The 15,190-nt window shown below is 46.1% G+C and overlaps 1 protein-coding gene across 4 annotated transcripts in view; it reads left to right on the top strand.

Moving 5' to 3' along the window:
* INAVA (innate immunity activator) overlaps nucleotides 1-15,184 on the top strand; it is a 42,798-nt gene extending 27,614 nt beyond the window's left edge. For 3 of the 4 annotated variants that reach the window (XM_083745207.1, XM_083745208.1, XM_083745206.1), the window contains 7 exons: nucleotides 1,948-2,070; nucleotides 4,305-4,533; nucleotides 6,409-6,462; nucleotides 7,437-7,671; nucleotides 8,589-8,762; nucleotides 9,583-10,300; nucleotides 13,510-15,184. In XM_083745207.1, coding sequence (XP_083601333.1) covers nucleotides 1,948-2,070; nucleotides 4,305-4,533; nucleotides 6,409-6,462; nucleotides 7,437-7,671; nucleotides 8,589-8,762; nucleotides 9,583-10,300; nucleotides 13,510-13,602 — 1,626 coding nt within the window. In that variant the 3' untranslated portion in view covers nucleotides 13,603-15,184. The remainder of the gene's footprint in view (nucleotides 1-1,947; nucleotides 2,071-4,304; nucleotides 4,534-6,408; nucleotides 6,463-7,436; nucleotides 7,672-8,588; nucleotides 8,763-9,582; nucleotides 10,301-13,509) is intronic. The other variant, XM_083745209.1, reaches the window with a different exon arrangement.
* The last annotated feature ends 6 nt before the right edge of the window (nucleotides 15,185-15,190 follow it).

The following is a 15,190-nucleotide window of genomic DNA, read 5'->3' as shown; positions in this document are numbered from 1 at the left end:
TAAGGGGCCAGGAAGTCTGCAAGGTTGCCACACACCCTTTGGGCTGCATGAGTGTCCTGCTAAAGTAAAGAGGGCCCATCTTTAAGGCTGTAGTTCTTTGGACTCGGATGCTCACAGGAACTGGAGAGGCTTTCCTCAGAGATCAAAGACATTCAGATACGAGGGAGGGGCAATGTAACCCAAAGGTAGTACTAGGAGAAAATATCTGGGGGCAAAGAAAGGGCAAAGACTGTATCAAGAACACTTTCCCCATTGGAGAGTTGCTCCTGCATTATTCAAGACATTAACTTCTAAAGCAACCCATAATTAACAAGCTTAATTAAGCGAGCCTAGCCATATGCTGCAAGTGAATCTGATGAGGTAACTTTTCCCTCCTGACCTGAGATACCATTGAACGTGGAAGTTTCTCCCAGAGAAAATGTTCTGGGCCCCCTGGATCAGAACCAACCCATCAAACCAACCACTATTAGTTGTGGTATTTTAATGCGCCAAGGAGAAAATAATTAAAACAATAAACTACCCTTTCTAGCCTATTGCTATTACCCTCAGTTAAAAGAGTACAAAACAAATGGGTTTTTGGTTGGTTGGTTGGTTTTGCAGGACACTAGAACTGTACCTTGCTCTCTTGAATGTTTTAGGGAATATTTTCCGGAACTTTCTATTACTTCCCCAGTCTATTTCCTATCTAACACCGGGACGCAGGTGGCGCTGTGGGTTAAAGCCTCAGCGCCTAGGACTTGCCGATCGAAAGGTCGGCGGTTCGAATCCCTGCGGCGGGGTGCGCTCCCGCTGCTCGGTCCCAGCGCCTGCCAACCTAGCAGTTCGAAAGCACCCCCAGGTGCAAGTAGATAAATAGGGACCGCTTACCAGCGGGAAGGTAAACGGCGTTTCCGTGTGCGGCTCTGGCTCGCCAGAGCAGCGATGTCACGCTGGCCACGTGACCCGGAAGTGTCTCCGGACAGCGCTGGCCCCTGGCCTCTTGAGTGAGATGGGCGCACAACCCCAGAGTCTGTCAAGACTGGCCCGTATGGGCAGGGGTACCTTTACCTTTACTTCCGGAACTTTCTATTACTTCCCCAGTCTATTTCCTATCTAACACTACCTCTTCATGTGCCTTGCCATTAGTTTTCAGGGGGGCACTGGAAATAATTGGATTTGTAAATAAGTTTAGGGAAAATGTTTTTTAAAGGGAAATTTAGAGCTGCCCAGTGGTTTGCCATTGTAATTGGAGCACAAAGCACACACTGCTACAACACACCTGTGCATCGTGCGTGTGTGTGTGTGTGTGTGGTGTGTGCATATATACATACTTTCTTACTTAGAGACACATTTCATGACATTTGGAAGCCTACAAAGAGTGGAAGAAAATCCCCAGAACTGGGAATCTGGTAGCACTAATGCAGAAGAGTGTTATAGTCAAACTTCACACAAGAGGAATCTTGAACTCCCAACTAACAGTGGAGTGTGGGGCATGTCTTTGGCAAAGGGAAGAGAAATGGGTATGGTTGAACAGGACCTGGTCTGCGGGAGTCTGGACTACTTAAATTACTTTTCACATTTTTATCAGTCACTTTTTCATCACCTAACATAATACAACTTTTGCATAATTTGAATTTTTGAACTGCCCACCTCCCCCCACCCAGTAACTGTCCATTTTGGGTCTGGCTGCACTTAAAAAAAAGCAGCTTTGGTTTGGGATGAACTCAGGCCTGGTTATTTTGTGTGGCATCTATCTATGGCTGTCGTCTGTGCCTGAGGTTAACTTGATGTCATGGGACACTGAGGAAATAGAAGAAGCTGCCAAGCTAACAAAATAATGGCATGAGATCCTATTTAGAGAGAGAGATTGATAGACAGGTATTTTGTAAGCTGCTCTGAAGACCCAGGGTGTGACTGAAAGTACACAGTTCTAGGAACTGAACCTTCCCTTTGCTGTTTTCTTGACAGGAACTGACAGGATTGCTTCCTTCAGAGTATCCTCTGAAACCAGGAGAAGTGGCCCCAAAGGTCCGACGTCGAATTGGTGCTGCTTTCAGATTGGATGAGAAGGCCTTTCTCTCCAGAGGAGTGGTAAGGAATCTTGCTAAGGTGCTTCTCCTCCTGAGTTTAGGGAATATGGGCAGAAACAACATTTCCAATTATCCAGGGCGCTGCTTGGAAATCTGCTTGTGGTGGGAGTCACTATCAGCTGTCATGGCAACCCTTGCTGCGAGCACAGAAGTGTCCAGGATGAGATGGGAAGAAAAATGTTGTGCTGCTGATACTAGAGTCACTAGACCATTTTTTTCTGGCAGATGAAGCTGTAATTCAAAAGCAACTTGCCCTCTATACTGGCAATCGCCAGCAAACCACCTCACTGAGAATCAAACTGGTTTCTTCTGAGAGCCTTTACAGCCAGAGATAACAAAAAGCCACGCAATTTCAATTTGCACAGTGAAAGAGTTTTCTGTGTCAAGTGCAAGAGGGCGAAAAGCAAGTTTCCCCCTGGTGAGGGCATGTACATACCCATGTAATTTTCCATCTGTAATCCCTTTCACCAATTGTCTACATAAACCCTCAGTTCTTAACAGGCAGGCAGCCTTTATAGAAGTGGGGAATTTTTTGTTTGTTTGTTTTCACCATTTTTGAAACCAAGTTAAACTAATCCAGGAAAAAAACCAAACACGTTTCTTTGTTGAGAAGGGATGACTTGCATTAGGATTATGCTGTGAATTCCCACTGAAGACGATACAGTGCCAGGAAGCAGCTGTCAGCTAAAAGAGGACTTTGGGGAATGATGAGGTTGTTCGGGTTCAGCATCCTGTTAGAAACTCCCAAAGGGACAGAGACGCTTCAGGCTCCAAACACACAGAGGGAGTTAGGCCTCATTTCCATCAAAGGTGTGGGATCTGTTGACTCTTCAACTATGCAGTCTCACTCTCTCTTTCTCTCCCCTGTCGTCTGTTTTAATAATAATCTTAGTAGGAGGCGGCCTAGGTGTGGTGCTGCTTATTATTTTTTTGCTGTGTGCCCATAGTGGGTGGCACAGGGTGTGGGCTCCGAGTGGAATTGTGTGTGTTTTGTACAAGTGTTCTTGCTTACTATAGCTTCTTTCTCACACGCACACTTAGCTTAACTTTGGAAAGCTTTTCATTTCACCTTCACCTTGCCGAATGTTGCCTACTGACCTGCCTTTTTGCTCCCTTTCCCCAGCCATTAGGAAGCTCTTGCCCCAGAAACATAGAACATTTCCATTTAGTCTGTGGACAGTTTTCCTCCTTCAGAAGCCTGGGCAGGGCAGACAGCTGGGAACTGGGCCCAGGACATCAGTCCTATGGCTCATACAAAAGAACACACCCCTGCGGATTTCTTAAATCCAGAATAATTACCATCCCTGGCTCAGGATTCACAAATCCCTAAACTGGATTAGAATCTCCGTTCTGCTCATAAGCAGGCATTGAAGGAGTGGGAAATCACCCGTCTATTGTTATTTAATTATCCTGGCTGTGAGTGAGACAGGAAGATTTAGTTCAGCCTGTGATGCCTTTCTACACTAGTTGAATGCACTGGGGTGCTCAGATGCAAAAGAAGACAATTGGGCTCATGTGCTTTTAATAGTTGAATTGCAGCTGGTGTCATGCAAGCTACATTTACTGAGGTTCCCACTTCTATGCAGCTATTAAAAGTGCAAGAACCCTGCTATCTTTTCATCCGACCACTCTAGAATGCACATGGAATGTAACTGGGAGATGCGTGAAAGTCAATATCTGATTTGATCTACCAAAGGACGTAAGGAAGGAGCCTATGATTTATGAGCTGAAGCAGAGGATGGGGTGATGGTAGTAATGTCTTGGAAGCATCCAGCTGTCAAGAGTGCCCTAGAAATACAAGAAGCTGCCTAATGCCCAATCGGACCATTGGTCCATTTAGTTCAGTATTGTCTACACCCGTGTTTCTCAAAATTGGGTCTCTAGCTGTTTTTGGACTACAGTTCCCATTATCCCTGACCACTGGTCCTGCTAGCTAGGGATGATGGGAGTTGTAGTACAAAAACAGCTGGAGACCCAAGTTTGGGAAATCCTGGTCTATTACAAACTGGCAGGCAGCAGACTTTCCCAGCCCTAGCTGAAGATGCTGGAAATTGAACCTAGGATCTCTTGCAAGTTCTTCCACTGAGCTGTACAGCCCTTCCCTGGGCTTCTCCATTGCTATGATTTTGGATTCTGTCACTTTAGTCCTCGTGTGGCCCCTTTTGAAATGCTGGGTCGCTCCATCCTTTCCAAAGAGTTTCATAGTTTGGAATCCATGTCTGTTCTCCGCCGCAGGATCCTCTGAGCATGTTGGAGAGAGACCTAGCTCTGCAGCTGCAAATTGCTGAAGCAGCACGATGTCTATCCCGGGAAGAGAATCTCACCAAGCAGGTTCGGAAGCGCCGCAAAAGTGCTGTGCTGAAGGAGGAAAAGAAGCTGAAGGAGCTGGAGCAGTCTCTCACAGAGTGCCGCCAGGCAGCCAGACATTCGTCACAGCTGAGGGCCAGTGCGCCAGCCTTACAAGGTGAGCTGGAGCTCAGCATCCCACAGTGGCCTTGAAATCAATGCAAGGGCCTAGAGAGGCAGGTCTGAGAAATGGGTCCTTTGTGTGTGGTGATAATGACGATAAAAATATACAAAGGGAGGTATAGTAAAATTGTTCTTTGTGGCCACTGTACAGCAGGACAAAATTGAATGGTGATAAATTGAAATGAGTAAGTATAAGGAAGAGGGTTTATTAATTAAAAAAAAAAAACCCCAACAAAAAAACCTTGAGTTGTCAGGAAATGAAGACAGAGTCTGGGATTAAATATCTGTCCCTAGAAATCAGAAGTAGGTCAGACAGGCTTCTGACAGGCGTGGTTTGGTTGGAATTCATCCCAGTTCAAGGGAGGAAACTGGCCTTTTATGGCTTCTTCCTGCCCCTGTAATCTACGCAAACTGCAGTTTTCTGTCAGCGGTTGCCAAAGTGAGCTCAATAAAGAACAGGGAGAGCCAGCTGGAGGAGGAAGCATGTAGAAACCTGCAGCGAATGACGCAAAAGACCTGCAGTGCCAGATTAACCCTTAGGAAGGCGTAGAAAGTTAGATAGCTCTGGATCCAAATCTCTTGGTTTTATAGGGACGTGGGGAAGTTTGCTGCATGGGACACAACGGGATATAAGCATGCAGAGGATGGCATTGTAATGCTCACTCTACCCCGCACCCGACCTATAGATCCTCTCTCATAACACTAGAAACTGCAGGCACTCAACGAAGCTGAATATTGGAAGATGAAGGACCATGCACTGCACTTCACACAGTGCATTGTTAAACTATGGAATTTGCTCCAACAGGAGGCAGTAATGGCCCCCAGCTTGGATGGCTTTGTTAGAGGACTGGACAAATTCGTAGAGGGCAAGGCTATCTAACCATGGTTGCTATTTTCTGCCTCTACTGTCAGAGGCACCATGACTCTGAATACCAGTTCCTGGGACCCACAGGTGGGCAGGCTGCTCATGTTCTGGCTTGCAGGCTTCCCTTGTGTGTCTGGTTGGCCACTGTGAGAACAGGATGCTGGAGAAGGTGAGCCATTGGCCACTGGCCCGATCCAGCAGACTCGTCTTACATTCTGATGGTTCTTGCCCAGGTAATCCATTAAGGAAGCATCTATATTGATAAGGTCCACTGGTGTGGGTGGGTGGTTGCTTATATTCTCTGTCCAGCTTTTTTTTTGCGCAAGACTGTAGAAAGATGCATGTTTGCACGTGAGAAATTGCTGCTTCCCTCCTCTGCCGCTTGCCTGAGGAATCCCACAGCTGCCCTGCTGATGGACGAGATGTCTAGGCAGATTGGGCAAGAGGTCTCAGCTTCTGAATGAGGCCATCTGACCCTCCCTTGGCCACAGAATCGCCTGGGAGCAGGCAGTAAAAGAAACTCAGTGGCTGGCAGCTACATTTCAACACAGAGTTAAGCATGCTTAAGGCCTCCGAAAATCAATCAGCTTGAGGGCACTTAACTCTGCATTGGATTATGGCCAGTTTATAGCATCCATAGTGCATTTGAAGAGTGAAAGAATTTTTAAAATATTAATTCATAATTAAGTGTTTTGCCTGTGTGGGAAGAAGATTCCCAAAATGTGACTCTAAATCCCCCCCGATTACTATTAATTCACTGCATCAGGGAATATCTCTTTGAGGAGCTTAAGTGTGTGTGAATGCAGGGCTTTGAATGATGTGGTTTGAGGCTCTGGGAATTAGCTCAGAACTAAGAAGGGAGAGGGGGCTTTTATTTCCCCCTTCTAGAAGCTCAGTGGGATTTATGAGCACATATTTCTAGGGAGCTTCAGAGGGTTCTAATAACTGCTTGAAAATCTGATCATTGTTCCTCCTTCTCCGTGCCAATTCTTGTGTCTTCACCAGGGTTCAGTGCCTCTGATGAGAACTCCTTGTTGGATGCTGTTGCAGTAGAAGAAGGTAAACTAGATAACTGTGATCTCTGCGCTGTCATTACCGTGTGCTTGTGACTTTCCTTCACCTAGCGTAAAGTGGTAGTTAAGCCTTTGAAGAGACAAACTGTATCTGATCACTGCTCTCTGACATCTTGTCGAGGTTTGGCCTTGATTCATACCACATGACTAAGAATTAGGCCACAGCAGCCAGCTGGACTTGTAAGGCAGAGAAGAGAGTTAGTGAATGGATCTCATCTAAATTTTCAAATGATTCAAGTACAAAGGTGACCGATAAGTGGGTCTTTTGTGACTGTGGATATCTGCTAAATTCAACATCCTGTTTTGGTTTAATCTAGAGGATGATAAGTGTTTGTGATAAGTGATTTGGTATATTTTGAATGATATAGCCTAAGTCAGTGGTTATTCATGCTTTTTAAAAAATCTATTATTAGAGATCTTACTTGCCTTTTACTATAAGGTGCCAGGGTAGACTACAGCAATAAAATAAACAGTTTTGAAACAAGCAAAATAGTCACAACTATAAAACAAGAAAAGTGTAAAACAGTTAAAAACAGTTCCATACATAAAACAATTACAATTACACATATGAAAACTGTTAAAAGTAGTTCCAGTACAGATGCAGTTTGGGACGAAGTCCTCCATTTAAATGGCTTGTTGGAACTGGAAAGTCTTCAGCAGGTGCTGAAAACACAACAGAGGGAATTCCAAGGGGCAGATTCCAGCACACTAAAGGCCCGATTCCTGTATTGTGCAGGGTTGACCCCATTACAATATGGTATTTGCAGGAGGCCCTCACCTGCAGAGTGCAGTGATTGAGTGGGTATGTAAGGGGTGAGATTATATTTTAGGTACCCTGGTCCCAAGATGCATGGGGATTTGTACACCAGTTCAGCACCTTGAATGTAACTCAGTAGATAATGCTACCACCCAGGTTTTAGTGTTGGAATGCTGCAGTTCTTTCCTTTTCCTTTTCTGAAGAATCCCAGGTGCTGAGCGCCCATCTTCCGCCAATCCTCACAGCTTCAGCTCGCCTCCAACCCCCGCCTGGTTCTTCGGCTCAGCCTCTGCGTTCTGCGTTACTAGAAGGGCAAACCCACTACCAAGCCACTGACGTGGAGTGCTCTCCCATCCAAAACAGCCCATGGAAAGAGACCAGTCTGGACAAGCCCTATGAAAAGCCAAAGAAATCCACTGAGCCCAGCAGTGTGCCAAGGTCAAGACCTTTCTTCTCTCTCTTTTCTTGCTCTTCTTCGGATATGCCTGCATCGCCTCTGTTAATAGTTATTTGCATGCAGTTAATATGGAAGCTAAGGGACGCGGGTGGCGCTGTGGGTAAAAGCCTCAGCGCCTAGGGCTTGCCGATCGAAAGGTCGGCGCTTCGAATCCCCACGGCGGGGTGCGCTCCCATTGCTCGGTCCCAGCGCCTGCCAACCTAGCAGTTTGAAAGCACCCTCGGGTGCAAGTAGATAAATAGGGACCGCTTTCTAGCGGGAAGGTAAATGGTGTTTCCGTGTGCAGCTCTGGCTCGCCAGAGCAGCGATGTCACATTGGCCACGTGACCTAGAAGTGTCTTCGGACAGCGCTGGCCCCTGGCCTCTTGAGTAAGATGGGCGCACAACCCCAGAGTCTGGCAAGACTGGCCCGTACGGGCAGGGGTACCTTTACCTTTACCTTTTACCTTTAATATGGAAGCTACTGTAGTGTATGTCCATTACTTCGTTTTAAGAACAATAAGCATTGTATTGTTTTGCTGCTTTATTGTGATTGTGCAATGTTTCCATTTTTTTATTTCCACGAATCCACCTTAAAGTTGCTTAATTTAATAACATGAAATGGAATTGCATGTAAATCCCAGCCAATGTAGGCTTCACAATTGCATTGGGGAAAGTGTCCTTTGAGAACCACTGACCTAGAAACTTAGTAGTCCAATTAACTAAGCCAGAACAGTGGGCTTTGTAGACCCACTTGAGTCTTGCTTTCTCTTTTTACTCCTGTTTTTCACTCTTAGGGAAGATGAAAGGGAGGGGGATTTGACCCCTGACCAGAGCCTCTCACTCCTTTGCACACAAAGAGAGATGACAGGACTGCAGGCAGTTTCTTACTTGATGTTCTTATTGTGTTCTGTTACAGCAGTCCAGGCCTGCTGTCTCAACCGTCACCCAGCCGTACCCCTCAGACGAGTGCTGAGGCATCGCCATGTCACTTTGTTCCTCCCAGGAAGCTGGAAGTAAGGAAACAGGCTGGTTCCAGTGCCCCACAGACACCTGAGTTCCTGGGAAGGAGAGGACAACCTCAACTCATGAGGTACTCTATGGACTTAGGGTCAATTCATGTACTCAAGCAGGTGGCCCTGCCTGTTGTTACCTAATCACTCGTTGAAGTTTGAACATGTCAGACACCTTGGGGTGAGGCTATGTGTACGTTTTGCTTCTATTATCAGGCCTCACAAATGCAAAATTTAAAATTTTTGGGAATCTCAGCTCTCAGTTATTTTTGTTGTTGTTGTTGTTGTTATTTTAAAAAAAGGGTTTTCTAGTTCTCCTAGCTATGAAAATAGGCTTGAAGGCAAATGAGCAATGTTTGGGAAAATGTTGGAAGCTAGAGGAGGGGCAAACAGGATTTCCAGCAGTTAAGGGTAGGGGCTTCAGTGCCCTGCATTGTTTCATGACCCTCCTTTTCCAACTGTGTGCAAAATAAACTATACAAAGGAAGCATATAATAATGCAAAGTAGCTCTAAGGAGATTGCTGTGGCAGTGTAAGCATTTCTCCTTTCTCCTCCCCACATCTGGCATAATGTTCTTGGAGTTCTCCTGGCAATTCCTGGAGTGGTTTAACCAGTGCTGTTTTTTCTAAACTCCTCCCTTGTTCTCTTATAATGGCAATGGCGCCCACCTGAGAGGTGCCAGCACTGAGTTCTGGATGAAAAAAGTCCTGGATTTAACAATCAATCCTTCCTTGTAGGGAACTCTAAGAATTGTAGCTGTGTGAAGGGAAGGGGGCCTCCTAACGACTCTCAGTGTGCTGAACCTCCCATAATCCTTAGGGGGAAGTGCTTCAAAGGTGTTAAGGTGGCCATTGTGAGCTCCTGATAGATGGTCTTAACTCTCTCCTTCTGGCCTCCAGGGTGTGTTCATCCCGGGAAGGCTTCGAGTCCCGCGGAAGAAGCGCATTGCCAAGGCGGCGTCCCACCTACTACACTGTCACTGTCCCCGAGTACTGCTTCTCTGTGCCCAAGGCCAACCCAGCCGCCAAGCCCACCTACCACTCCGCCTCAGAAGACAGCAATTCAGATGTCTCCAGCATCTCCTATGCCACCTCTGCCGGTAGCAGCAGCCCCGACATCTCCTTCCTGAAGCCAAGCTCCTCGGTCCCCGTGGAGGAGCCCCTGCAGCCATTCCAGAACCAGACCTCCAAGGGGAACGGACCCGAATACCACTGCCAGTGTCCTCAGAAGCTGCTCTCACCGCTGGGCTACTTCTCTGCCGTAGAATATGACAACCACCTGCCGGCTGGGCGGGAGCTCGGCCACAGCCGGCCGCCCTTCCTGTCCGTAAGCTCCACCCATTTTGCCTACAAGGAAGAGGCGGTGCCTGTGCGGTTCCACCGGTCGGTTGTTTCCCACAGCAGGGTGGTGCGCACCCCATCTCTGAAGGACTGCTCCCCGATGGGGCCCCGAGTCCTCTCCAAGTCAGCCGTGACAGAAGAGCTAAAATCGTGGCACGAACGGACTCGGCTGCGTAATGCGCGGCCACATTCCCTGGACAGACAAGGCGCCTTTCGCATGCGCAGTGGGCACAGCCGAGAGTTGCGCCCCTCCTGTTCCATGGGGCAGCAAATTCAGGTGAGGATCTTTGGGCAGGAAGGTGTCTTGGGGAGAGAGGAGCCAGCCTCTTCTTTACTGTTTCTGCAATAGTTTCTTCAATATTCCAGCTAGACCTGATTAAGGAGAACGTGCTAATGTGCCATGTTCATAGATAAGCTCATTTTCTATAAACAAATGAGTGTAGAAGCCTCTTAACAGGTGTGGGCAATCTGGAATCTGCAGCCCCCAGATGTTAATGGGACTATTAGCCAGCAGGGCTAATAGTTGGCATGATGGGACTTGTAGCTCTCCAGATGTTGCTAGACTACAGGTTTCCATTCCTACTTTACAGGCTGTTAGTATCTGGGCACACGAGGAATTGAAAGCTCTGTGTGTGCGCCCATGTGAATAGGAAAAATGGAGGAAGGCTTTCATGAGTACCAGCAGATCTGTAGAAGTATACTATAGTGCTCCCTCCTGTAAGAGGAAGGCAGGTGCCTTTCAGGTGGGATTCACTTCACTGCTCAGGTTGTTATGTTTCTTTTCAGTTTTTTGCAGCCTGCTACGGCTACCAAAATGTCGACTGTCTTACATATTCGTGGGCAAAAGCTGCTATTTTGGCACACCACCAGAATGTGTGTTGGTGGAAGCAGCATTCGTTCATGGCAACCAAGAGACATGGCCAGCTCTCCGTAAGTTGGAGAGCCATCCACGGGCTCAGGGAAAAGCAGATTCCACAGACTGCTGTCGCCTCGCAAAGGCGCACTGCACTGCTGGGCCTTTTTACAGCTCATGGGCTTGGGGGGCGGGGGGAAGGACTGGAGAAACATACACAGCTAGTGGGTTTGGCTGCTTCTTTTGTGCTATTTTCTAGCAATGTTGTGAAAAGCTTTTTTATTATTATTATTATTTTAAAAGTGCATTTACAGGTCCACTGAAAGCACTGTGCTTTGGAACAGACATTTGGCACAGCCCTACGACTAATTAGAAGTTAAACACAAATGCATGCAACACTACCACAAATTCAATTTAAAGTAATAAGATAGTGCTTTGGGACGGATTGGGATGGGGACTTGAGAACGGTAGATCATGGGAGGGGTGCCTAAGCCTTTTCCCAAGGGCCATTCAGCTGCTTAAAATCACCCCCCCCCCCAGTTTCAGAAGTTTGTTTGCTCTGAGAGCTCTTTGAGTGTTCCAAATTACTCATGAAGAGGAGTCTTCTGGCTCAGAGCCTATAAGAGTTGACTCATGTTTGTGGCAGAGGGGAAATTTCCAAGTTCTCTGCCCAGGTAATTTAAAAAATAATAGAGTTGTATCCAGTGTTAATCCTACTCAGGAGTAGACCCATTGAAGTTACTGGACAAGACTAAAAGGCTCCTTAATGGCGGTGGGTCAACTCTAAGTAGGACTAGCACTGAGTACAACACCTTAAGTAGTATCCACTTCCTTGAACCTCAGTAAAGTCCAGTAGTCCTTAAGCTTGCTCTAGTTCTTGGTTCTGAAAACGAGATGAGGGCCGAAACCCATAGTCGCCTTTGACTGGACTTAACTGTCCATGGGTCCTTTACTGTATTTTTTACCTGTATGCTTGTTGGGCAGTTTGTTAGATAGGAAAAGGTTATGTTGCTGCTCCTTTGCTCTGATGGTTGGTGAGAACGGCATTGCCTTCTGGCAACTCTGCACGCTGTTCCTTGAGAAACATAGTCAGTGAGAGGAATTCTGAAAGATATGAATCCTGGTGGCGGGGGGGGGGGGGTTCCGCTTGGAGAATTATGTTCTTTCAATGTGCAAAACTGTTGCACAATGAAGCACAGTTCTCTCCTCCTTGGGCATCTCCCTCGCCTGCAGCACAGGGCAGAAGCCCACAACCATGCGAGCAAGAGCTTGCCCTTGAATTCCTACCATCCTCTTCAATGTGTGCCTCCCCTCACCTGGAAACAGAGCTGGGAAATTTTAATCAGACAACTCTTTGCTGTGCTAGGAAGCATTTGCATGAGCAAGAGAAGACAGCGGCCATAGATTGCACGTTACGTGTTTGTCTAATCCATCTTCAGCACAAGGAAACCACCCAACAATGCAGCATCAAATAAATCCCTGGCAATTCTATGCCCATCAGTTGGGGCACATGTGCATTTTCAGGTAGTTTTATTTGTGAGTCCTAGAGGCCAGTTACGCTGTTTCCAAACCTCCTTTGGCCAGTTCATTTAAATCTGTGGTCCCCATTCAAGAGATAGGGGAGCTTTTACTCACCTCAGAGGAGGAGCCATGAGGACAATCTCCTTGTATAAGCATCAGTTGAAATAGACTCCAGTCCACAAAAGCTCATTACTTTATTAAGTCTTTAAGATGCCAGTTTGCTGCAACAGACTAAAATAGCCACCCCTCTGAGAGTGAGCTCACACTCTCAAGTTTGCAAGTGGGTTCTCCTCTGGACATGCCTGTGAATAATGGGTAGAAACCGTGGAAGCTTCACGTTGATTAATAGTTAGAAGCTGTTTTGGTTTTGCACCCATGCATGGCAATATAAATATAAGAAGCTGCTTTGTAGTCAGTTAGACCATCTTATGCCAATATTGCTACTTTTAAGAGCCTCTTTTAGTGCTTCTTAATGCATAAAGCTATGGCAAGCTCTGTTTATTTGCCTGCAGGGGCTCAGCTTTTTCCGTGAATCCTTTAGGATGCTCTAGACACCTAATTTGTTTTACAGCAGGGATGGGGAGCTTGTGGTCTTCCATTTGTTGCTGGACTACAAGGCCCATCATCTCTGATCATTGGCCATGCCAGCTGGGGCTGCTGGGAGTCCCAGCCTCTTTGGAAGGGCCACAGGTGCCGCAGCCCTGTTGAAAAGTGCCAGAGCACCACCCTTCCATGACTCTCTGTGTGGTGGGTGCTCTAGTCCAACTCCCAAAGGTGAAAGCATGAATGGTAATCATGCCTGGAAAACATCACAGCATTTTAAATACGCTTACTTTAATGGCACTGAATGGAAAGAATAGGAAAGTTTGCCCTGGAGACTTTATTTTTACACTGCACTTAATGATGGGAGAGGAATTGATTTTATAGGCATGGAGAAACATAATGGGCCACATTTTCCTGAGGCAATCAAGATAGGAAGTGACCATCAGCTGCAACAAATGCCTTCATGTTTGATGAAGGAAATTGTATTTGGTGGTAGTGGGGTTGCTGCTACTGGGGAGATGTGCTGGTGTGACAGTTCCATTAAAAGGCTCCTTTTTTTAACCTTCCAGGTTCCCCGTGTCCATATCCTGAAACGGTCTCCTGAGGGAGCCCCTGTGCAGGTCTACGTGCCAGAAAATGGAGAAATCATTACTCAGGTGTAGAGACTGCTTAATCACTGTGACTTCCTGCAATTCGGCAATGTCAGCAGGCTGGCTGCCTAGACCGACCTGTCTCCCCATTCCAGGTTGGAAAGACAAGGCTTTGTGTCAAACTTTGGTGCGTTCTTCGACCAGCTGATCCTGCTTTATTAAAGAGAACACTTTAGGGGCTCTTCTGCAACCTATGTGAGACTATATAGCTCAGTCTCTTCCTTTGTTCCTATGATGAACTGATGCAATAGACTACTACAACAGACAGCTGGGTTTCCTGTCCTGTGCGGAATACAGAGCACAGGAAGATCCGTCACCCCTCTTAACTAGTGTTTGCTTGTCTGCCTATTTATTCACGTCTGTCTGTGGTGGAAAGATCTTGAGAGCCAGCTGTAGGTTATGAAAGCAAGAACTTGAGAACTTTTTATAGCTTTTCAGAAAAGAGCCAAGCCTGACTACATGAATTTTCTTTCCCCCACGGAAGCAGAATCTGCCTGCCCTCACATGCGCTAGATGTGGAGCCTCTGTTGTCTTCTTTATTCTTGCATAAATGTATGATGTAGCAAACAGGCAATGGAGGCAAGCAAGCTTCCCCAATTGTAGTTTGGTGTACATGCCCTTTCCCTATTGTTCTCCCTTCACAACTGCTTTTCACAGCATTTGCCATGTTCTTGGTTCTGTATCTACATCACAATGATTCTTAAAAGGAGCCCTATCTTTGTATGAAACCCATCACTTTGTGGAAGGGGTTTCTCATTATACAAGCATGTAACAAGGAACTGAGAGTGACTCTGTTTGGTCTCAGCCCAGAACCTTTTTGACTTAGAAGTCATGGCAAAAAAAATGGGCATAAGCCTTCGTGCTTTTAAGGCTGGGAATGCCAGTTTTGAAAAAGAAAAGCAGATTCTCCGGATGCCAGGTTTGTACTTAATTTGTCATGCAATCCTAGACTGGACAAAGACAAGATATTTTGCTTAACCTCTACTACTTACTATGGGTATTTTCTAAGTACCCGTCTCTCTTTAATACTGGTCTTTGCTTCTGGGGTAACCTAGGCATGTTAAAGCACTAATTATGCTATCATGATGATCAAGTGTGTGTGGTATTTGCAACCAACATTGTTCTTAATATTAACTTATTTGTACAAGGTTTGCCAGTGGAGGGAGAGGGAATATGTATGATGTGCAACTATGAAAGTTACCTGGACTCAGCTCAAAACAGTGTTAAATCTACCTGAACATTTTTATTTTGAATAGGATGCTTTTTCTGAGTCCTTGTGTGTTCTAATCCTTGCAAGTCATCATTTGGGAATTGCCTCTGCTTTAATTACTTCTTTAGAAACAGTCAAAAACAATGTTTTGTTGTTGCCCCAAAAAGCCAGGTCATGAAGATACAGTTATCAGATGACACTTAAATGCTGGCCAGGCTCGTTGCTTCTGGGTTTGTTTGTTTTTAACTTCCTAGATCAGAGCCACTTGCTCATACCTATATCAATATCCATTTCCTCATCAGCTCAATCTTCGTACCACTGAAAGAGCCTTTTGAACTTACACTTAATGGCCTGTTTTATTTTTATTAAAAAGAATTATTCTCAGATCTT

This window comes from Podarcis gaigeae, assembly GCF_964106915.1.
Source record: "Podarcis gaigeae genome assembly, chromosome: 6".
NCBI lineage: Eukaryota > Metazoa > Chordata > Lepidosauria > Squamata > Lacertidae > Podarcis > Podarcis gaigeae.
The sequence above is the reverse complement of the archived record's forward strand: the minus strand, read 5'-3'. Positions and strand labels throughout refer to the sequence as shown.